The following is a 21,780-nucleotide window of genomic DNA, read 5'->3' as shown; positions in this document are numbered from 1 at the left end:
TCAACCAGATCCTCGCTTCTTCTCATCCTCTTCCGCCTTCCGCCTCTCCTCTGGGTCCAGGTGCTTATGTTGCCCAGTCAGGTTATGCCATGCGCTCTTCAAAAAGCCCTCGTTCGAGTGATCGTTCCCTACATTGTTGCCATGTTGGTCCTTCATCTTTCCAGGGTTGATCACGCGTTGCGCGTTGTTGTCTCCCATCTCGTCTGCCAGCATCTCAAGAATGGTCCGCTGGTTGACGCTGAGATACTTGGGCATGTTGACCTTGAACTCAACGCGCAAATCGCCCTTGGCGCCTCGTCGGCCGGAAAGTACTTTCATGCCCATGCCAGACAAGGTGACGCGGTCACCAGTTCCAGATCCAGTGGGGACCTTGACCTTGACTTCGCCTTCGAGGGTGGGTACCCTGATCTCTCCTCCCAGTACAGCGGTCGTGAAGGGGATGGTGGCTGTGTGAAGAATGTCCGAACCGTTGCGCTTGAACTTCGAGTCAGCTGCTACGCGAATGAGGACGTAAAGATCTCCTCTCTGGCCGCGGATGGTGCCAGAAGACATGGCATGACCCGTGAGTGGTGCGTCTCCCTCGCCGTTGACGCGCAACCGCATGCCGTCTTCTACACCACCAGGGATGTCAATGGTGATGGTCTTGCGCTCCTTGACTGCTCCGTCGCCGCCACAAGTGCCACAAGACGAGCCCCGGGGTATCGCAAATCCAGATCCACCGCAGGATGAGCAAGTTGCACTCATGTGGAAGCCGCCCATGCTCGTTACTCTCTGTCCAGTACCCCCACAGCTCTTACACTCTGCTCTCTTGGCACCCTGCTTTAAACCACTGCCACTACATGTCCCACACTCTGCCATCGGGGTAATATGTATGTCCTTCTTGACACCCTTGGCCGCGTCCAAGAACGAGATGTTTGTCTGTACTTCGATGTTGTCGCCAACCATGATCTCTTCTTCAAACGGATTCCTTCTCCCACCTCCGCCTCTTCCTCGTCGTCCCCCTGTGAAAGCTCCGAACAGATCTTCGAAGTTGATGTCCTGGAACCCGCCCGCACCCTGGGCGCCACCGAACCCACCAAACCCGCCGAAGCCTCCTCCTCCGAACGGGTTTCCTCCCGGTCCTCCAGCGCTAGCCCCAGGGTTGAAGCCGCCATTCGCATCGAAAGCACCGGCGCCATAAGAGTCAAAGGCCTTCTTCTTCTCGGCGTCTGAGAGGATTTCGTATGCGGATTGTGCGGCGGCAAACTTCTCTTTCGCACCCGCGTCTTTGTTCGTGTCGGGATGGTATTTCTTGGCCATACCATAGTAGGCCTTCTTTATGTCCGCGGCGGATGCGTTCTTACCGACTCCGAGTGTTTGATACGGGTCGGCCATGGCGAAGGACGGGGGAGAGGCGTGGAAGAACTGTGCATACTGTGTTAGTAACTCAGCCCGGAACAGAGGGAAACCAGATGCTACGTACTCGTATTGACTGCGCATTGTGCGGTTGTTGCCTCTGTGCGATTGACGGTCTCCGCGATTGTTTTTGCGAGGCTTGTGTCGCTATACATCGTCGTTGACATTTGGCGAAGGACCTCGAGCCGGCGATGCGCACGGGAGCCACCGCTTTGAGCGGCATGGGACCAGCGAAGCTCATCCTGAAACGATGTGGAGGTGAGTAATGACTGTCTTGATACTGCTTTTCGCTACGGGCTTCGACCTGTGGTGTATAATCAGACAATCGACAACTTTTTGCGGGCACGGGCCGGTGACGCAACATCATTGGCTGCCCTCGGCAAAGAGCGCGTCGAAGCTTCGAGAGTTTACTATGACGCGACTTAGGTTTAGCAAAGCGCCAGCATAGAGAAACGAACGGATGTATTTATTCTGGCTGATGCTTGCATAACCTGACACTAGCTCTGCCATTTGCCCTTGGTTCGCCATGCGGAACGCACATGGCAGACATGCTATAGACCTGACGCACCGAGGCGCATCCGCTGCACCCAGTCCGATTCCTGGTATTACCAAATGCTCATTGCCGACCATCCTTATCTCTGTATTTTCCATGCTCGGGGTCGTATGTGGACATCAGACCGACCTACGCGGTCAAACCAAGCCGTGATGCGTAACCCTTCCCTATTCATTAATGCCCAGTATCCCAAACTCCTGTTCAATGCTTGCATGTCGTGTGTAAAATAAAAGTGGTGGCTATCGTGCCAAAGAGGGGTATCGTCGAAGAAAGGCGGAAATGCAGCGATGTGTAGGCGCAAGTGACACGGTCACTTCCTTTGGGGTGCGAAGCGCACGCGGAACTCCTTGTCTGTGTTATGGATTAGCATAGTCACAGTATCAGAGTATGCTCGCAATGCGTACCCTGGTGTTTCGACTTGTAGAGCCAGTCGACAATCACGTCGCTCTCTGTCACAGCTTGAGAGTTGAAGCTTTTCTTAACGGCCATGCCCAGCTGGTCCTTCTGAACACGTCGTTTCCCCTTTGGTCGCGCCATGGTGGGAGACATGCGCCCAATGCCCTGGCTCAATACGACGTGGCTGAGCGGGTTCTTGAAGCTTGACGGGCAATCGAGTCGGTAGGCTCTTCGGTAGCCTTGGAGGACGGAGGGCTCTTGTGATGACCATTTGATCTATTGGAACGAGAGCATGTTAGCAATGGAAGGCGCAGGCGTGTGAAGGGGAGAGAGTGAGGGCGCGACGAACGTTTCCTGATGAACTGAGATCGGTCGACGTCTGGCCACTGTTGGTTGAGGCATTGTCCACTTCCTTCAGGCTGCTGCCGTTTAGGGCGCCGGCACCGCCGTTGCGACGACCGCCCCGCGCGTTCGAGCCCTGGAGGTTCTGTAGTTTGTCCTTGAGCGACGTGTGCGCCTCGTCGTGGGCTTGGGTGCGTTTGGGCGGCATGCTAGAGGACCAATGGCGGATTTTGACAGAGAAAGAACGATGCTGGCGCTTGCTCTGAAGGTAGATGGGCCTGTCCGTGTTTGGCCAAAGTCAACATGCAGCGGTCGAGTGCTGGTCGCCAGCGAGATGGAGAGCAAAATGACGGCCAAGGCCCAAGCGCGCAATGACGTTGGCGCGCTTCTCGGTCAGGGTCCTCCTTTCCCTTCCCCTGCATTAGGCCATCTATCGCGAGCTCCTCCCAATCTCGACGAGATGTTCGTCCCATGATACATCGCCTTGAGCAAGTCTGTCGCTCTATTCCCCCGACGGAAGTGACGAGCATGCCTGGTGCCGTCGCCTGCTTCACGCTGTGTCGCGTATGTCGCGTGTCGCTCCGCGGCTTCCCCTCACCATCCCGGTCACGCGCGTAGTGCACCCCGAGTCGGAACCCGCTACTCGTCCATGTGCGCCGACCCACGACTCGCAGATACAACTCGATGCTGCACATAGGCTCATTGATGCTTTGAGTCTGCGCCTGATAGGAAGAGAGCGGACCTCGGGCGGTGATCGGACTGTTGACCTCACAGCTGCGCGTTTTGAAGCGCCCCATCGACTTCAACATCTGGCAGCACCTGGGCGGAAAGTAAGACTTGTATTCATTGGGCCTTTGGACGCGCATCTCTGCAGCGTAGTCGTCGACCTCGTGAGCGCGGGGTACCAAGAGCCAGACTGGAACCACAATAAGCGAAGGGCCACAGAACCAGGGAATTTTGCCGACGTCGTCGCGAGTGGATGCCAGAGCATGGAGAAAGAGAAATTGTCGATGGAGTCGGGAAGAGCTCGGGAGCCAAGTGCCCGCCTCTCGTGATTAGCTCAATTCAATACCCAACAGGAACAGATGCATAGGTATCAGACTTAAGACGAATCCTTGAGCACAGTCGAGGCGCGAAGCTAGTGCTATAGTCTGACTGTAGGGGTAGGTAGGTGATACGTGCTTGACAAGCAGATTAAGAGCAAGCATTAAACTCTTAGAGAGCCCAGTAACGCCCACATCGACTCTGGGCCTGGATAGAACCTGCGATCAACTTTTCGTCGAGTGCAGAGCAGCAACTACATTCTCGGCAAGACGTGACATGTCTAGTGCCCAGCGACATCCCACCAGCGCCGTGGGAAAAGTGTATAGTGCCAAAAGCTTCCCAAGATCCTGCGTGGTCAACGCAATGGCACAAAGCTTGAACGTCCTACTGGTGCTTTCGATGGGATGGACTTCACCTCATGCTCGTCTGCAGACACCACCACCTCGGTATCACCCCAACCCCATCTCTTTTACCTGAGATAGCATGGAGCTGCCGCTATGCCACCGCCTCTGTTTCCCAGATCCACGACTCTCATCTGTGGCCTATATAAAGTAGTCTGCTGAGGTTTCCAACCGTCCCTCCTCCATTCCTTTCTATATTATATGTCCCCAGCATATAACCTCCAGCACGTCTCACTTGATCACAATATCTCACAGCGATAGCACGTCGGTTTACAGTAAGACTTTGAGCCTCTTACTCTTAGATCCATCTCAAGCTGACAATTTCCTACAGTCTCAACAACTTCGAGTATCCGAGAGCTACAAGTCATTCTGGTTGGAGAAGTCTAGTGCTCTCGTAGTACAATGTCTAATCGCGATCCAGTCCTTCACGGCCAACACTCGCAGCGGTTCCGCAACATCAGCTACACGATGAATCCCGCGGCCAACAACTTCGCCCCAAACGGTTCTCGGCACGGCGCGCCCAGCCAGGTGAGCACCCCTTCCTCTCCATACTTGGAGGCAAGGACTCTCAACCTGGAAGAGGGGCATACAAAGATACGCGCAGACGTCGACACTCTCCAAGAGTTGTACCATGGCCTCTCATTATCCGTCGACAAGCTCAAGAAGGGCGGTTGGCCGGTACATGTTGGCCCATTCCAAGCGGTGGATGTACAGAAATCACACCAAAGCGCCGTAGAGTTCGGGATCGAGCTGGAGAAACTTAAGGAAGAGGTTCAGGGATCTGTGAACGGTGGCGCTGACGTACAAAAGGTGAACAACAGTACACCTCCCCATCTCAGGACTTCCAGCGTCACCAGCAGCGGTACAGTCAAGAGCTCTCTACCTCCACACTTGCGAGGTAAAAAGCTCGAGTCTACCAATGGCCAAGTGTGAGTGCATCCTATATGCATGGAAGAGTTTTATATGTCTGGAGTTACTTGGAGCTAACAAGGATAAAGTGCCCGCACCACCAACGCCCATCAAGTCGATGTCGTTTCCAAGCAGATCCCCACACCTGCTTTAAGCCCACCCGCTTCACCACTAATTGCCGTCCAAGATCCCGCCCTGTCCATCGAAGGCGTTTCTCTGGATGCAGCGTGGAAGCCTTACCATCTTACAACCCTGCCCGCGTTCTCCGGTCAACTTTCCACAGGCAACACCACCGTCACGTTCCATCCTGACTTCCTCGCCAACACTTTGGGCGGAGCTTCCTGGTCACCTGGCCTGCGTTTCGTCTCAGGCAAGGGTCCATGCATGCTGAAGAATCGTACATACTACCAGCTTGATCCGAAGAATGAACCTTACCTGCCCAAGGCGCCTGGCGACCACGGTGCAAAGCTCACTGCCTTCTTCAACAAGGCCCCAGAAGAAGAATACGGCGATCTACTTGACGAAGACTCCAACTCGTACGAGGATGTGCCCATGTTCGTTCTCGTCGGAAAGCGCTATATGTACTTCGGCAATTATTCGCAGACACGGTGGTCGGATAAGCTGGACTATGACACCATGACGGCTAGAGTACCTCAACACGTCAAGGAGTACTGGGCTGAAGAGCTCACCTCATCGACGCGCGAGAAGTGGGTTACCGAAGAACTCAAGAAGCATTTCTTTCGCAAGCCGGAGTACAGCGGCCGTCTCTTCGCTGCACCGGATCACGAAACCACTGTTGACTCTCAGGAGGAGGTTGTACTTACAAAGCAATTGACCAAAGACGTGCGCAAGTATGTTGAAGAGCTTCGTGAGTGGGAGCGTGAGGCCAATATGAAGACCGCTATGATCAAGAAGCAGTCTATCCTTGAGGCATTTGACGCGGTAAGTCATGTTGAATTGTACGAGTAGTTCAAAGCTGATCAATTACAGTCTGATATGGATGAGGCGCCCGCACTTCGCCTCTGGTGGGAGTACCTTGAGTGCGTTGACTGGAGGAAGGACTTCTACGAGCTCCTTGTCACGCTCCAAGCGCGCAACGCTGAAAACTACTTACAGTAGTTCGATCTGAAGCACGCCTGGTTCAAAAGACGAGGTGACTGTCTATTGGAAATGAGGACCTGGCTGGAGTCCTGCGATTTGCGTGGGTTTTGAGTCTGGCCGATGATGTCATGCATGTCTACGAGATCTTGCCAAAAAGTATTTATGGTGCGGTGCATCTACTGGCTGCCGAGGAAGCGGGAAAGGCAGGGTCTGCGTACCTCCCGCCTCGAGCTCTCGGGTCCTTTGCCGTTCTGGTTTTTGTCTTGCAATTTTGGCTACACAGCACATATGAATGGCTTGGAACACACCATTACCGGTGAAGGAACTAGGTATTGCGTAAAAGTGTTCTCTCCATTATCAATTTCTTCTCACACATTGGTCCACGACTTTGTTAATACGTCGACAGCGACTGACAATTCAGCTTCAGCACTCGCGAGGCAACAGCTGTGATACATCTAGGCGCTTGCCATGGGCTTGAGCAACCCTTTCGGACCTGGCGCTCGGATCAGATTTCATCTATCTATCCTGACGTCAATATTTAGTATAGCGTCCCGCGGGATGCGAATGCTTATCTAACGGTGGGCATCAATGCATCACGCTATTGAACACTCTATCGTCTTGTCAGGCGACCAGATTAGGTCCACAATCCTTCCCTCACTCCGATCTGGTCTTTCGTCTGCTTCTACCAGCGAAGTAGACGACACATGCTGTTGGGAAATCATGCCCACTATTCACAGTTCCTGTTCTGCCAAACCAGCAGGTCCAGCCTGGAGCTGACACGCTATACATATGGCTAAGGCCCTCGACCAGGTTTTCGTTCGGCTCAGCGTATTCGATGGGTCCATATTGACCGGGCGCTCCGTACATCTCACGATTCAACTGAATCATCACATACAGCAGACCCTACCGTGACCTGTTGTATTCTGACCACCCATGCATAAGCGAGGTATGCTCTTCTCTCCAGCCAGCGGCTCTTCAAATCAGTACCGTATACTAATACTTTCACACCCAGGTCTTTGCTACACTTTGCGCGTGCAGCCCATTTTCACAACCCTTGTGATGTTGTCGCTAACGAACCCGATGAGATACTCAAGCTCTGAGCTTCATATCTTATGGTCGAACAAGCAGCGGCCATGTGTGATCAAGATCATCCTAAATTATAGATGACCCACACCTCATATACCAAGCATTCAAGTCATGGGTACACGCTACCGTTTTCCCCGCGAAATGTGACCTCCGGCTATTTACATCCCTGCGCACTTCATCTATGCATTCCCCAACGGCTGTCTGCTCCGTTGAGACTACCAGAAAAGTCGAGCGTGCTTCTTCGCACCATTGGCCCATTGATCGGATTATGCAGTATTGCCCAGATCCGGCCCGGTCGCACAAACTCCTCCAGAGGTCGAGATGCCATGCGGCTGTGACGGACCAAGCATATGGACTAGTATCACACATCAATCTACGGTACGCGTGGAGATTTGCGTCGTAGAGGCAACACAATACCCGGTTTTCTCACGCGATACGCGCTGGTGTGGCTTACGGGGCCAAACGGAAAGTATATGAGAAGGTGCACTCTCTGCTTGTACCACCGCCCATCTTTGCGCATCGACTTGCTATCTAATATCGGTCCCTCTAGTTTGCTCTACAACATCATAATGAAGTTCTACACGGCATTGACGGCGGTTGCTTCCTTGGTTGCAACTGCGACCGCTCATGGAGGAGTCGATCAGTATATTGTAGGAGACACAACCTACCAAGGGTACATCACCTTCTCACACGCACTCTTCCCATGTACTGACAATTCCAAGATGGTCACCGTACAACTCAGCTTCAGGTCAAAAGTCCATTCAGCGACAGTACTCGACTTACGACCCCATGTACATCAAAGACCTCTCAGTACGACCCTACAAAAGCGTACATCAACCAAAAGCTCACTTATTCTAGACAGTCAACATCCGCTGCAACAATAACGGCGCTCTCGGTACAGGCATGACTGGCACCATTGCCGCTGGTGCCAAATTGAAGACACACTGGAAGCAATGGACTCACAGGCCGACTTCTCTTCTTGTATACATGGCCAAATGTCCGGGATCTTGTGACGGCTTCGATGGAGCTGGTAAAGTGTGGTGTAAGTACACATCCCTTAAGTAGACTACATCTCTAACAGGACCGCGATGTAGTTAAGATATATGAGCAAGGCCTCATATCCGGGACTGAAAATTCCGGCATTTGGGCAGGTGATGCCATCCTCGACACTCTCTATGCCACAGTCACTATCCCGGCTACACTTGCAGCAGGTGACTACTTGATCCGTCATGAGCTCATCGCTGTGCATCAGGCGAATAACCCGCAATGTGAGCCAGTTTTCCACATTGCCATGTCGATGCTCAAACTGATACTCTCCAGTCTATCCCGAGTGCGCTCAATTCACCGTGACAGGATCAGGCACAGCCTCTCCTCCCGCATCAGCGCTTGTTTCATTCCCAGGCGCCTACACTGGAACAGAACCCGGTATCGCTTTCAACCTTGACTCCCCTGAAGCCAAGCAAGCAACCACTTATCCTGTCCCTGGCCCTGCTGTTTGGGATGGAAGCGGTTCTGCGCCCGCGCCGTCTGCTGCACCCACTGCTGCACCCACTGCCACAGCCTCCCCCACTACCATGATGACCAGCGCATCTGCTACGCCCACAGTGCTGGCTGCGCCCATATGCGAAGTTGCGAAGTATGGGCAGTGTGGCGGGAAAACCTATAGTGGATGTACAGGCTGTGCGAGTGGGTCGACGTGCAAAGCCAACGGCGATTACTACAGTCAGTGTGTTTAGACTCGGATAGCTCGTGACGGTCACATCAAATAGTAGTTCATGCCTAAGCAGAAACACAGCAGACCTCGGGAATAAGTGATTTCGGTTTTGGCCAACATGACATCATTAGTGACGATTTAACCCGAAGGGGTATAGCAGTCACAGTCTTGGCAGGGGTTCGTCGCCCTTCCAGATTATGGTTCTCCAATCGTTCAACTCACATCATCCATGTTAAATCCGTTTTCAATACTTCAGAATTTGCTCGTTGATTCAGTCGGATGTCTAGCTACCCAGCGCCAAGACCTTCGCCAGGACATCATCGTCGCTTAATCCGTCTCCCTTGATAGTCGCATACGCTGGCGCAAGCACAGCCTTCTCGATCTCTGTGTATTTTCCGTCGCAGGCAAAGATGAGGTCTCCGTGACGAGACTTGTCTACCATCAAGTAGGCCGCTGCTCGGGCAACGACTGAAGTAGACTGGCAGTTGTGCGAAACCGCATCTAGCAAACCTTTCAAATCGGGCAAGACCTGAGTTGCCGTCCATGAAGGGGCGAGAGTGTTGACGCGAATAGGCAGACCGGCAGCCTTCACCAACAGCGCGAAACTCCTACCAAAGCCTAGAACACCCGCTTTGGCCGTCGCTGAGTCGTGCTGTTAGTGAGAGATTCAAACGTGATCGACGAACTTGTTACTCACAATAATCAACTGCTCGGACGGGATGCAAGCCGGTGCTGGACCCCATGATGACAATAGACCCCCCCTCGGCCTGGCCCTTCAGATAATGGGTAGCGAGTGTCACGGTCCTGACAACACTGTCCAGATTGATGTCCAAGGTGTCATCGTTTGGTTCCTTGGGGTCACCGTTCTCATCGACTTCGAGAGCCAAGTAATTTGCGCGTGGCCCAATTCCAGCATTCGCAAACACAAAGTCAACACGACCGTGCTTTTCTTTCGCGGCCTTGAATAGTTTCGTTAGATCGCTCCAGCGCCTGACGTCGATTTGGACGAAGTGACAGTCAGCCACAGACGCCGGTGGTGCCTGAATATCACCAGTCACAACTAGTGCGCCTAGAGAGAGCAGTAGCTCTGCTGTGGCGAGACCAATACCAGACGACCCACCTACGGCATTGTCAGTGTTCTGGAACCTGAAAGTTGATTGGGCCGAATCAAGGTACCTGTTATGACGGCAACTTTGCCCTGAAAGCCCGTCAGGTCAGAGTCTTGGATTTGGAACGATGTCATGGCGGAGCTAGGTATGGTGAGAGTAAACAGATGGAAGTTTCAGCAAAATACAGAAAGGAAGAGGATAATATGCAGACATAATCGGGGCCCCGGCGCATCAGCTCGAGCTCATGCAAGAGCGCACTGATTTGGAACAGTCATGGGCTGGCATTGTGAGGCTACCCGTGTTCTGGGCCCAGAAACATCATCTCAAACGAAATCTGAGGAGCTGCCGGAGATTTACAAGGAACACAGCGAGCTCGGGAGGGACTTCGTACGGGGCCCGTTTTTTTCATCCGCAGGGAAGGATTCCGCTCGTGGCAAGCCAACCGCGACCTCGAGGCTGCTCAATCAACATCGCAACACACTCGCGCGACTGCGCATCTATCAGTCAAGATACGAAGCGCGATGGTAATCGCCTGAACCAGGTGACCACCCAACTTTGCTGCCGTCTTGGGACGAACATTTTCTAATCAGGCAGTCTGAGCGTGGCGCCGGCCAGTGTTGGAACCGCGTCCATGGGCGGACCAGCTGTAAGACCCACTTAAGCTAGCAACGGCCCGACAGGGGAAGAAAATCACGACACCTGCCACCCATGTACCGGTCACTACGGGTCACCAACGCCTCGCGGGTACTTCGACGATTTAGATGGATAGCAAGTCTGGTACGCATAAGGCGTCTTTGATGCGGGTAGCTCCTCTTTACGACGCCGCAGCCCATAGTGGGACCATGCTCCATTGATGCTCGCTTCCACAAAGCAAGGTGTCGGAAAAAACGTAAACAATTCGGACCACGCGGCAGTCCTATACACTAAGCTATTCCCGAGGGCATCCTCCGCGGATAGTTGACACATTAGATCCGATCTAGACGAAGCCCTTTACGTCTAGCGCCCGCGACCTTAGGACGTAACACGAGGCCCTGTTTGCACGGCTCACGATCCACGACATGAGTCGACAGAAAATTGGGGTTCTCCTGTGGTACAGTGGTAGAGATGAAACGTCCAATATATGTCATCCGGCGAGCTGCCACCGGTCTCATGTTCGTCATCTGCTTGCTTCATTTCTCGGTCTCTGATACGTTTGTCAACATTGCGCAAGGAACATGACGACTGTCGAAGTGGCCAGAGATGGAGTGGCGTTGTTGTACTGCGCAATCATATTGCTCGTGTTGAGTTGGATCGTCTTCTCCATAAGAGTCGGGGTACGGATGTGGAGGAAAGCGTGGGGCATGGATGACTACTTCATGCTCGTCGGAACTGTAAGTACCCAGCACCACCAGCATGGGATAAGCCAACTGATAGTTCGCTGCAGATTCTCTTCTCAGTGACAGCTGCTCTTTGCATCGTCTGTTGTCACTATGGCTCTGGACAGTTCGCACGAGAGCTGCCCACGGTGACAATATCCAAAGGAACAAAGGTACATACTCCCTATCTACGAAATGCTATAGGCTCCATACTCACTGTGTTCAGCTCTTCTACATCGCAGAGTACTTCTACGCAGTCAGCGCCATGTTCGTCAAGATCAGTGTTGCAGTAGCGCTTCTGCGCATCGCTGTTGGTCGTCGCTTCTTCACGTGGGCTTTATGGGCGCTGATTGGTGCTACCATGGTTGCTGCTTTAGTCTTCTGCATAGGAATTGCAAACATCTGTGAGTTGACTTGTTCTACAAGTAGGAAATATCGTTGCTAACGTTTTGCCGGCCATCCGATCAACACGCTATGGGGTGAATCTAATGGCACCTGCAACCTTCAACTCAATACCAACGTCAGTCTGTTCTACTCGGCCATCGAGATCACTGCGGACTTTAGTCTCTCGATCATGCCGGCTATTCTGCTTTGGAATGTCCAGATGAAGGGAGCTGTGAAAGCTTCAGTTGCTGTCATGCTTGCGCTCGCTTCTTTGTGAGGCCTTGACGATCCCTCATGCTATGGTATCAAGAACTAATCCTGACTCAGTGCCTCATGTGCTACCATCGTCCGCCTCAAGTACCTCACACTCTACAGTGACCCTGGCGAGTTCATGTACAGTACGGGCAAAATCGGCTTCTGGTCCTTGACCGAAGTCGGCATTGGCCTCATCGCCGGTTCGCTACCTCCTCTTCGCCCTCTCCTATCCCTGCGCATTAGGGTATCCGCCGGCTCCAATACTCCTGCTGCATCTGGCGGACAAGCATACCAATCTGGAATAAACAATCGGCAGCCCACCTCGCGCTCCCGCGTGATAGCCATGGACACGTTCCAGACCTTAGGCGACAACGACGAGGCCGATAATAGTGATGGAGACTCTCAGAAGAATATCATAAAGGAGACCAAGTTTACAGTAACTTCGGTCATTGCTGGAGGTCCTCGAGACCCGGGGCCTATGGCTTGGGATCGTAAGGAGGGAAGCAACGTCTGAGACTGTTTGCTTATGATGAGAACTTAATGAAATGAGCGCGAGTCTTAGGTAGTGATAGCGAACGCGGTAGACTCATGATATACTCTGTACACTTATCAGAGCCGGCGTGGAAAAGTGCAGGATAGACGTGTGACGGCTGCGGAGAAGGTTCATATCTGAACCACGAGCTAGACCAGAGAGATCTCGGTGTCTTCCAAGCTCATAGGTTGTGTTGATCGTACGTTCTATATTCGAACGGGAACCGTAGACCTATGTAGTCCGCCCAGATAGTGCACCTCGGCGAAGTTGCTATGTGTGGTTGTGTATTTGCCGCTGGCTCGATAGAGGCATCAGTATTATCCTAGCAACAGGAAAGTTCTGCTCAAACAACAGCTGCAGGCCGATTACCAGACAATGTCTCAGGCGTGTGGGGCGTGTAGATAATTTGTCGTTGAGTAAGAAGTCTTGGCAGACGGTCTCTTGTACTACCTAAAGAAGTTAGTAGAAGCGAAGTGAGTGAGTTGTTGGCCGTCGCAAATGATCGTGAAGGTCATAAGAACGCGTGTAGGGCGTCTAGTTTCGGCGATAAGCGTGCTAGCTACGTCAGGCCGCCTCAACCCGAACCCCACCACTTTGACCTACACGGCAATCGAAAGCAGCAGCACAATCCCCACGATACATAATGAAGGCCGCCACGGTATCCAGACGCTGCTTGTCAGCTCCACGCAGCCTCGTACCCACTCTTCCGCGACGCGTCCCAACACCTCGACGACCGTTCTCTACTACACGACCAGCGTCCTCTGAGATGGATACAGCAGCATTCGGCGAGCAGCATATTGCAAAGGGCATTGGTCGCCTCACCAAACATGTCTTTGAAGATGGAAAGGGCACATTCATCACCACGGACAAGGGCGTCAAGCTGCTTGACATGACGGCCGGCATTGGTGTTGTGAACCTTGGTCACTGCCACCCCAAAGTCAGCGCTGCCGCAGCGGCACAATGCAACAAGATCACACACGCCCAAGTCAACATTGGCTTCAGCTCCGCCCAGATCGCTCTTCTCAAAGAGCTCATCCCGATACTTCCCCACGAATCGCTCGATACCGTCTTCTTCTGGAATTCAGGTGCAGAAGCAGTTGAAGCAGCCGTCAAACTGGCCCGTGCCGCAACAAAGAAGCCGAACATCATCGTTATGCAGGGCTCATACCACGGTCGTACAAACGCGACAGCCTCGATGACGAGATCTAAAACTATTTACGGCGAAGGTCATGGACCTCTGATGGGTGGCGTCTTTGCGTCAGCATTCCCATACTACAGCCAGTTCGGCATGTCTCCAGACACACCGAAGGAGCAGCTCGTGAGCCAGGCACTGCTTCAACTGAAGCTTACCCTGCAGCAGCAGACGTCTCCCGCAGATACCGCAGCTGTCATTCTGGAGCCCGTTCTTGGCGAGGGAGGCTACGTCCCGGCACCACCCGAGTTCCTTCACGGCGTCAGGCAGATTTGCGACGAGCACAACGTCCTTTTCATCGCTGACGAGGTCCAGTCTGGTATGGGCCGCACGGGACACATGTGGTTCGTGCAGGAGTCTGGCGTACGACCAGACATTCTCATCTTCGCAAAGGGCATTGCGAACGGATTCCCTCTATCCGGTATTGCGAGCAGTAAGAAGCTCATGGACCTCCAAAAACCAGGATCCATGGGTGGCACATATGCGGGTAATGCGGTCGCATGCGCCGCCGCGACAGCAACAGTCAAAGCATTCCACGAGGAGAAAATTCTTGACAACGTCGCCGCGCGCTCCAAGCAGATCTTCTCGTTCCTCCGCGATCTCAAAGCTTCTGGCACCAAGGCCGGTAACTTGATCGAAGATGTTCGCGGGTCGGGTCTCATGGTCGGTGTCCAGTTTGCAAACCCAGAACTGCAACGCGACTCATCGAATACTGCTGCACAACATGCTCAGAGCCAGCCACAAATTGCACCGAAGATTGTGCAGGAATGCGTCAAGCGAGACATGCTTCTCCTCAGCACTTCGGTGTTCGACGTGCTGAGATTCATCCCGCCACTTACGATCAGCGAGGAGGAGTTGAGCCAGGCTTGTAACATCTTTAAGGAGTCCCTGGAGGCTGTCGCGAAGGAAATGTAAATTTATTGGGCTTGTTGATATGATGCACGCCATGTTGGGAAGTTAAGATCGATTTTGTCTGGCACATATATACCCTTTTTCGCGCTTTGATGTACGGCCAGTCACAGAACTGTCACTCAGTTATTGATGCATCCTTTGCTTGAACGATGCGACGGAGCTGCGACCGGATAGAAGTTGGGCAGATCGATCCCGTAAGCCGCCTCGCGTTCGCTGTTCGGAAGGCCGAACACCAATCAGCGGCGTTCGTCTCAGCTGCTGCCAGAAGCGGGCGAACAACCCGCCGGCTCGCACGGTCGCGGTGCGCAACACCATGTGTACGAGCAATGCTCAGCAGGGCTGGATTTCGCATATGCCAACAAACATGGCAGAACGATTTGTCTATAAAAGATGTAAGAATTACTTCAATCTCAATCGAACGAAGTCGCAACCTTTTTCTTTTTCTCCTGATTATACTATATAATATCCGATTAGCCCTCAATGGCTCTCAGAGCAGTCCTCATCACAGGTGCGACTGGTAAACAAGGTGGTTCAGTCGTTGATGCCCTGCTCAAATCGGACGCACCATACGAAATCCTAGCAGTCACCCGGGACGCCCAGTCGTCATCCTCCAAGAAGCTCGAAAAGAAGTCGTCGAGGATCAAACTCGTCACGGGAAACCTCGATGCAGCCGACGAGATGTTCAAGGCAGCGAGAGAGTCCACTAAGATGCCCATTTGGGGAGTCTTCAGTGTTCAGGTGAGCATGTTTCCAGCGGTGATAGTCGACCTTCGCTAAATACTCGTACAGGCGCTCGGAAAGAATGAGGAGAAGCAAGGAAAGGACCTTGTAGATGCGTCTATCAAGAACGGTGTATCGCACTTCGTCTTCTCTTCGGCGGATCGAGGCGGTGCAAAATCAGACTCGGATCCGACAACCGTCCCCCATTTCATCACGAAGCATAACATCGAGCAACATCTCTTCTCCAAGTCCGGAGAAAGCAACATGACATATACCGTCTTACGACCTGTGGCATTTTACGAGAATCTGACTCCAGATTTCTTTGGGAAGGTGTTTACAACGAGTTGGGCAATCAAGCTGCCAAAGGAGAAACCTTTACAACTTATCAGTACTAGTGACATTGGGTTCTTCGCCGCCCAAGCGTTCCTCAAGCACGATACTTCGGTATACCAAAACAAGGGTATGTCGCTAGCAGGGGACACACTTTCGTTTGAACGATTCAAGGAGACTTTTGGAAAGAGCACGGGTGAAAAGCTTCCGATGACGTACCGGTCTGTCGCGGGGGCGCTGTGCTGGATGTCGAAAGAGCTTGGGTACATGTTCGATTGGTTTCGCGAGAAGGGGTTCGGTGCAGATATTGAGGAGTGTAAGAGGATGCATCCGGAGATGAAGGAGTTTGAGACTTGGCTCAAGACGGAGAGCTCGTGGAAGAAAGGCTAAAGAGCAATGGACGTAGACGTGGGATGGCAAACTTGACTTATCCAAACACATAATATGTTCCTAGTATGAATTGTAGTACATTTCGATCACTCGTAAACATCATCGAAACTCCTCCGATAGCCAGAGTAGGGAGCAACACATACTACTCGGTCGACCTTCGTTTCACTTCAAAGTCTGGACGCTTCTCGTCCAGCTAACCTCATTCCTTCCTCACCGTCAACAAGTACGCACCATCCTTCTCCTCCCCTGCCACCATTGCCGCCAATTGCCGCCTTGAAGTTAGCTTTCGCGTACTCTAGAACTTCGGCATCGAAACTTCCAGGCTGGAGCCATACAGCAGGAATTCCAGCCTCCTTCGCCTCTTTGAGCAATTGCTTCGTCACTGCAGGTGGCGTAATGACTGACAGGGAGTAGCTGGATGCTGGTGGGTCCTGAAGAGCGGTCGGGGAAGGCACGGTGGTGTGGGCACGGTTCAAGATGGTAACACTTGGGCTTCGCGGGTTCAAAGGCGTTGCGGGGAGGGAGTGCTGGAGATACCAAGCGAATACTGTGATATCGTGTTAAAGATGATAAAATCCAGGTAGCACTGGGAGAGGATATTCTAGCGTACTCTTATGTCCGTATTTGTGTGGGTCGGACGACGCGCCGGCGACAGCAAAGCGCGGGCTTGAGAAGAAAAGTTTCAGGGCAGCCTCCATTTCTGCGTCGCGCTTTTGCCCTCGCGTGGTCGGCATCTGAACGTTTTCTACGTTGGAGGGTATGCGGTTTACTTATGAAGAGTTGCATTGTACTGGTGAAGGGTACCAGGCTAGAGGGCGCCTTATCGATAACGTTCCATAGCCGAGGCACGCGTCACGTCATCTTCTGCACTTGCATCGGTGGCATCTTTGCTACGCGCGTCGTTTTGCTCCTGCGTTCATCAACATGCTCACATCACGAGATTACGTGGTGCTCTCTGACAATGCGCGTCGTTTTTGAGATTGCATGGTTCCCACATCTATCGAATTCTGATAAGAACACTAACATATTTCAGCGGCAAAGCGATGTGAAAGCTCCAAGGAGACGCGCGGGATCTCGACACTCATCAAAGACTCGTGGATTGAGTCATTCCTCTGCCACTCCACCTTTCTTTCCTCTCTTGGACCTGCTACATTGAGGCCCTCACTCCGCTCTTCGACGCTTCCTCCGCTTCTTTGCTCCTCCATACCTTGTTCTTCGTCCTGAAAATCCTCGGCTTGCTCTGCATCATTCACCATCTCGGCCGTTGCGGGAGCTCGGAGCACAGGGTGTTCTTTCTTGGATATATCGATCACTGCCAGAAGATCTCCCTTTCGCGTTCGCGGATAATCATCGCACGCGCCCTGCCACTGTCCGGCTCCGACAGCCTCGTGTGCAAGCCGCTGTAGCTGCAATGTATCGTTTGTGACCCACTCGATACTGGAAAATGGCTTCTTTCGCTGCAAACGCGCAGTGACAGATGGCAGACCGGCAGCGATAAGCATAATTAGGCCTCCGATGGAAAACATTAATATAAGGCCGAGCACGTTGAACGAAGTATAGGAATCACTTCGGATCTTCTGACTACCACAGAGCGCTCGTGCTTCCGGAGAGGTGGGCGCCGAAAAGAATGGCACAGCCTCTGAGACAACTGGACCGGTCGCTTGGTCGAGTATGGCCCGTTGTAAGTCGGCCATCGTGAATTTGAACCAATGCTCCAGCTCCAGCTCCCACTGATTGTCTGGTAAACCACCCTGCCCACTATCTGAGACATAATCACTCGCGAGAAGCGATCCGCCCTTGAGCTGTCTGACGAGTTCATGGAAGCCACCGGCCATGTCCCTGATGGCGCGTAGGGACCAAAGGAATCTCTCAGAATCTTTGGGCTGTGGAAAGAGTGTTGAGGAGGCTATTCTTGTGGCCTCAAATATACCATTCAGCGGCGTACAGTTTTCGACTTCTTCTAAGGATGGCCGGCAAAACTGGTATTGCTGAACACATGCTAGTGCTCTGATTGGCAGCTCGGTAGCGTAAGAAGTCTGGTTCCCAAACTTCTTACCGCGGTTGACCACCTTGTCCAGAGCTTCAAACCATAAGTCGGTGACGGGTTCGAGATACCTGATATCCTTCATCTGAAGGAAGTACACACCGAGGTCTGCGTCAGGAACTTCCAGGTCCTGGATTGGCCGCCAGGCATCGTTTGAAAAGACTTCGTCGTTGTTGATAACGTTGTAGCGTGTGACGGCACTTGTACGCATGTTTAGTTGTAGAAGTATCAGATCGACGAGAAGGACTTACGAAACCGAGTACTCGCTTCCTAAAGGTCCTCGATGAGTGTTCGCATCAGCAAACTGAAGAGTGCACTCAAGGTCGTTGCTTTCACAGAAACCTTCATTATAGTGTCCATACAGGAACTGAACACTCCACTGGGGTTGCGTTGAATTTCTGTATGTGTACCACTCGCCGCGTATTGGGGCACATTCGTTAACGGTTCGATAGAGAAATCTTGAGGAAGGTGGCGAATTGATACCTAGATCAGAGTGACTATTCAGGAACCCGGAATCCAAACGGAGGGCCGCTGTCGGAGAATGACATATCTTGTTTTTGCCCGGGAAGGGGCAGGAAATGCCAGTCGTGACCGTCACAGGGAGGGTATCTCGGACAAATTTGCGGCAGCTATCTGCTGACCCCGACTTCCTATAGCAAACTGACTCATAGTTGGCGCTTGCTCTGGTCCTACTGGCAATATACGATTGAGCTACGCGGTAGTTTTGTCCGGTGAACAGGGAACTGTTCAACGTAGCGCATCTGTCACCAACGAGAAGAACCTCGCCACCCCTCGTAGTGGCTACTCGCGAAGAGAATACTCCGGCTGTACTGAAAGCGCAAAAGGTCGCTAAGCTGAGGACTAGTGGTAATGACACCGATCTGAATAAAGCGGGCGGAACCACCACCTTCCGCCAGGCCCAAGACATTCTTGATAGTCTCCATAAAGCCGCTGTACTGGTCTCGGAGTTGCGAAGTATCGCTTGCTTTTGGTGGTATAATGCACTTTGTGGTATTGTTCGGCTCATGTTCTGATGGATGGCGAATGAGACGATGGTCCAGAAACAGGTTCCAGTAAACGTAGTGAACAGCGCAAGGAAAGCGATGAGCAGACCGCCATTTTGAAGAGTAGTCGTGAGTGTGAGGCCGGCTATCGAGCCATGAGACCAATTTGTCCAGACCCCAAGGTAAACTGACTCGTGTTCGGATGCCATGGTATCTAGGTGACGTTTTAGGGTGACGAATATTATCTTGGAGATGTACAATAGATATACAGGGTCTTGTTAACGATTGGAAGTAGGTTATTGGTAATAGTATACAATGTTTTTGTGGAAGGTATGTATCTAGCTATCGAAGCAGATTGTAAAGAGTTGTGCATCGCCAGAACACGATAAAGTACGCAATGCAGCTCATAACTCTGCTACCTGCTGTCTCTTCTATATTTAACGGACGAGATAGCGTCTGATAGAGCGGCTGCGCGAACATACTTGTCGTTAAGATGCTTCCACGGTGTAGAACGAACCATTGGAAAGGTAGAAGCGACTTGCAGCGAGGCGCAGTTTGTTGCGATGATAGCATTAGCCGTATTGGGTAGTAGGCCAGAGCTAAGATAATAGGTTTGTGTTCTTCGAAGTGGGGGCGGGGAACGCGGAGAGATAAGAGGACGAAGGCACAAGGCTGAGCAGCGAAAGTCTCACTGCTTTTCCCACACGAAGATGCAGACGTCAACTGTATGGGTAACATATTCCACATTACCTGCGATTTAATGCAGTGGTAAATCTTGGGAGGTTTCTTCACCGCACAATTACATCGAGTTTCAGCTCATGAGGGTCAAAGGCCTTGGACGCCGTGGCAATGGTGCCTGCGGATGGGTCAGCCTTCCCTGGATACACAGCATCATGCATATTATTATAAGCTATGCTGTAACACGAAGACGGAGGAGGAGTCGACACATGCACGAAAGGTCGATTTAAAATAGCCCCAGAGAATGAAAGGGTGCTCCCATGAAAACAATACTGGCATAGGGACCGTCTTCATTTGGGGGCTGAAAATTAGCAAACCATGGACTGATACCGAGAATAGTAGATATGCGAATGTTGTGCGACAGCCGACGGCCTATCATACCGCAGATAGCGCAGCTACCAAGGCTGCACACCATCCTTGTTGATAACTTTGCCGCTATCCTCGTCTCTGTTCCCTTCCACAACATCCTTGATGAACACGCCCCCAATACTTGGGTCGCCCGCACCCCATTTCTTCAACATTTCCGGCCCCATGCCTCCCAATCCCGTAGCCAGAAATCCGGGGCTGATGCCAAAGACTTTGACTCCATCCACGCTAAGACTTTGTGTCCAGTCTAGCATCATCATGTTTATCCCAGCCTTACTCGAGCGATAAGCTGTTTGGGCCATGGATGGTGGTTTGGGCCAACCCTTTGGCGGCGGTGCGTTCATGAGCTTGGAATTGAAGCTACTGGAAGAGGTTTCGAGGGAAGACAGACCAGAAGTCACAAAGAGAAGCCTAGGGTGTTTGGAGGCTATCAATAGGGGCGCGAAAACATGGGTCACTACTTGGGTGGAAGTGACGTTAAGGGAGTAGCTTCTGTCCCAAGCTGCGCGGATGCCTTTGGGGCTAGGGTCCTTGCGCATAATGGCATCAAAAGATCCGCCTTCGACACATCAGTCCATTGCACTGCAGAGGAAAAGGGCAACACATACCGGCATTATTGATCAGCGAGTCAATGCGACCATAACTGCTCTCGATGTTCTTGAAAGCGTTTTCGATCGACGCATCGTCCTCAATGTCGATCTGAACGGGGACGATATCTGATTTGGACTCTGAGACTTCACCTTTAAGCTTGGAGATGGCATCGTCGGCTTTTTCGAGAGAGCGGCTACCCATCAGGATGGTGTGTGGTTGTGGCGAAGCATAAAGAGCCTTTACGGTCTCGTAACCAATGCCAGTGTTGCCGCCCGTGATGAAGACGATCGAAGAGTCGGCCATTTTGGTTCCGATGTTGTGATGCTGGCTCGGGTACCGACACAAGTATATATATTCTTGGGAAAAGTGTCACCGTTGTTTCGTTGTGTCAGCTTTGTCCCCTCTTTATACGTAGGCAGCCGAAGAACCTCATGGGCTTCCTCGCCCGGAGTTAGGAAGGCGTCGCCCGGAGTTAAAGCCCCCCCCCCCGCATCGCGCACAATCACTCCACGCGTGAGCTTGATACCTGCATTGAGAAAAATATTGATACGCAAAACGTCGCTAGTAGATGTGATAAGTCGATCGCACGGTGAGGTGATGACGTTGCCGCCGACATGGATGTTGGACAGCTGGCAGTCCGCGATCCCGGAGTTAGCCCACTGTCCATAGCACTCCATTTGAGCGGCGCATTGAATCATCTATCCACTGACAAACCAGTATAGGAAACGGACTGTATTAAGAATACACTGAGGGTGATTGACTCGTTTCCTACATCACTGCCTGCGATTGAAACATCTCATGTTGGAAAGAGTTCCCGAATGACCATACCCTAAACGACAATCTACATCGCGCGCGCGTAGAAGGCACAAGGCCAGGAATCGAACACAAAAATTCAGCAGGCACAGCCTAAAAAATGT

At 52.3% G+C, this 21,780-nt stretch overlaps 9 protein-coding genes across 9 annotated transcripts; 4 read left to right on the top strand and 5 right to left on the bottom strand.

Annotated features, from left to right (window-relative positions):
* J4E93_006575 (uncharacterized protein) lies at positions 1-1,636 on the bottom strand (the record flags this gene model as incomplete). Its single annotated transcript, XM_049344488.1, has 2 exons — positions 1-1,404; positions 1,463-1,636. 2 exons carry the CDS (start codon positions 1,634-1,636, stop codon positions 1-3), a joined length of 1,578 nt encoding a protein of 525 aa, XP_049198142.1.
* Positions 1,637-2,258: 622 nt separating this feature from the next.
* J4E93_006574 (uncharacterized protein) lies at positions 2,259-2,894 on the bottom strand (the record flags this gene model as incomplete). The annotated part of the gene is made up of 3 exons (XM_049344487.1): positions 2,259-2,299; positions 2,353-2,620; positions 2,694-2,894. 3 exons carry the CDS (start codon positions 2,892-2,894, stop codon positions 2,259-2,261), a joined length of 510 nt encoding a protein of 169 aa, XP_049198141.1.
* Positions 2,895-4,599: 1,705 nt separating this feature from the next.
* Positions 4,600-6,159, top strand: J4E93_006573 (uncharacterized protein; the record flags this gene model as incomplete). Its single annotated transcript, XM_049344486.1, has 3 exons — positions 4,600-5,060; positions 5,130-5,982; positions 6,031-6,159. 3 exons carry the CDS (start codon positions 4,600-4,602, stop codon positions 6,157-6,159), a joined length of 1,443 nt encoding a protein of 480 aa, XP_049198140.1.
* A 3,065-nt stretch (positions 6,160-9,224) lies between these two features.
* Positions 9,225-10,184, bottom strand: J4E93_006572 (uncharacterized protein; the record flags this gene model as incomplete). The annotated part of the gene is made up of 3 exons (XM_049344485.1): positions 9,225-9,583; positions 9,639-10,061; positions 10,118-10,184. The coding sequence occupies 3 exons, from the start codon at positions 10,182-10,184 to the stop codon at positions 9,225-9,227; spliced, it is 849 nt and encodes a 282-aa protein (XP_049198139.1).
* A 1,080-nt stretch (positions 10,185-11,264) lies between these two features.
* J4E93_006571 (uncharacterized protein) lies at positions 11,265-12,558 on the top strand (the record flags this gene model as incomplete). Its single annotated transcript, XM_049344484.1, has 5 exons — positions 11,265-11,420; positions 11,474-11,578; positions 11,632-11,813; positions 11,931-12,062; positions 12,117-12,558. The coding sequence occupies 5 exons, from the start codon at positions 11,265-11,267 to the stop codon at positions 12,556-12,558; spliced, it is 1,017 nt and encodes a 338-aa protein (XP_049198138.1).
* Positions 12,559-13,342: 784 nt separating this feature from the next.
* Positions 13,343-14,683, top strand: J4E93_006570 (uncharacterized protein; the record flags this gene model as incomplete). Its single annotated transcript, XM_049344483.1, has 1 exon — positions 13,343-14,683. The coding sequence occupies one exon, from the start codon at positions 13,343-13,345 to the stop codon at positions 14,681-14,683; it is 1,341 nt and encodes a 446-aa protein (XP_049198137.1).
* Positions 14,684-15,160: 477 nt separating this feature from the next.
* On the top strand, positions 15,161-16,120 carry J4E93_006569 (uncharacterized protein; the record flags this gene model as incomplete). Its single annotated transcript, XM_049344482.1, has 2 exons — positions 15,161-15,418; positions 15,470-16,120. 2 exons carry the CDS (start codon positions 15,161-15,163, stop codon positions 16,118-16,120), a joined length of 909 nt encoding a protein of 302 aa, XP_049198136.1.
* Positions 16,121-17,139: 1,019 nt separating this feature from the next.
* On the bottom strand, positions 17,140-18,375 carry J4E93_006568 (uncharacterized protein; the record flags this gene model as incomplete). The annotated part of the gene is made up of 1 exon (XM_049344481.1): positions 17,140-18,375. One exon carries the CDS (start codon positions 18,373-18,375, stop codon positions 17,140-17,142), a length of 1,236 nt encoding a protein of 411 aa, XP_049198135.1.
* A 1,926-nt stretch (positions 18,376-20,301) lies between these two features.
* On the bottom strand, positions 20,302-21,395 carry J4E93_006567 (uncharacterized protein; the record flags this gene model as incomplete). Its single annotated transcript, XM_049344480.1, has 3 exons — positions 20,302-20,831; positions 20,881-21,187; positions 21,390-21,395. The coding sequence occupies 3 exons, from the start codon at positions 21,393-21,395 to the stop codon at positions 20,302-20,304; spliced, it is 843 nt and encodes a 280-aa protein (XP_049198134.1).
* Positions 21,396-21,780: the final 385 nt, after the last annotated feature.

The sequence above is a fragment of the Alternaria ventricosa genome (assembly GCF_023758065.1).
Source record: "Alternaria ventricosa strain BMP 2768 chromosome Unknown scaffold_11, whole genome shotgun sequence".
Lineage (NCBI taxonomy): Eukaryota > Fungi > Ascomycota > Dothideomycetes > Pleosporales > Pleosporaceae > Alternaria > Alternaria ventricosa.
Note: the sequence above shows the minus strand (reverse complement) of the source record. Positions and strands in the feature narration are given on the sequence as shown.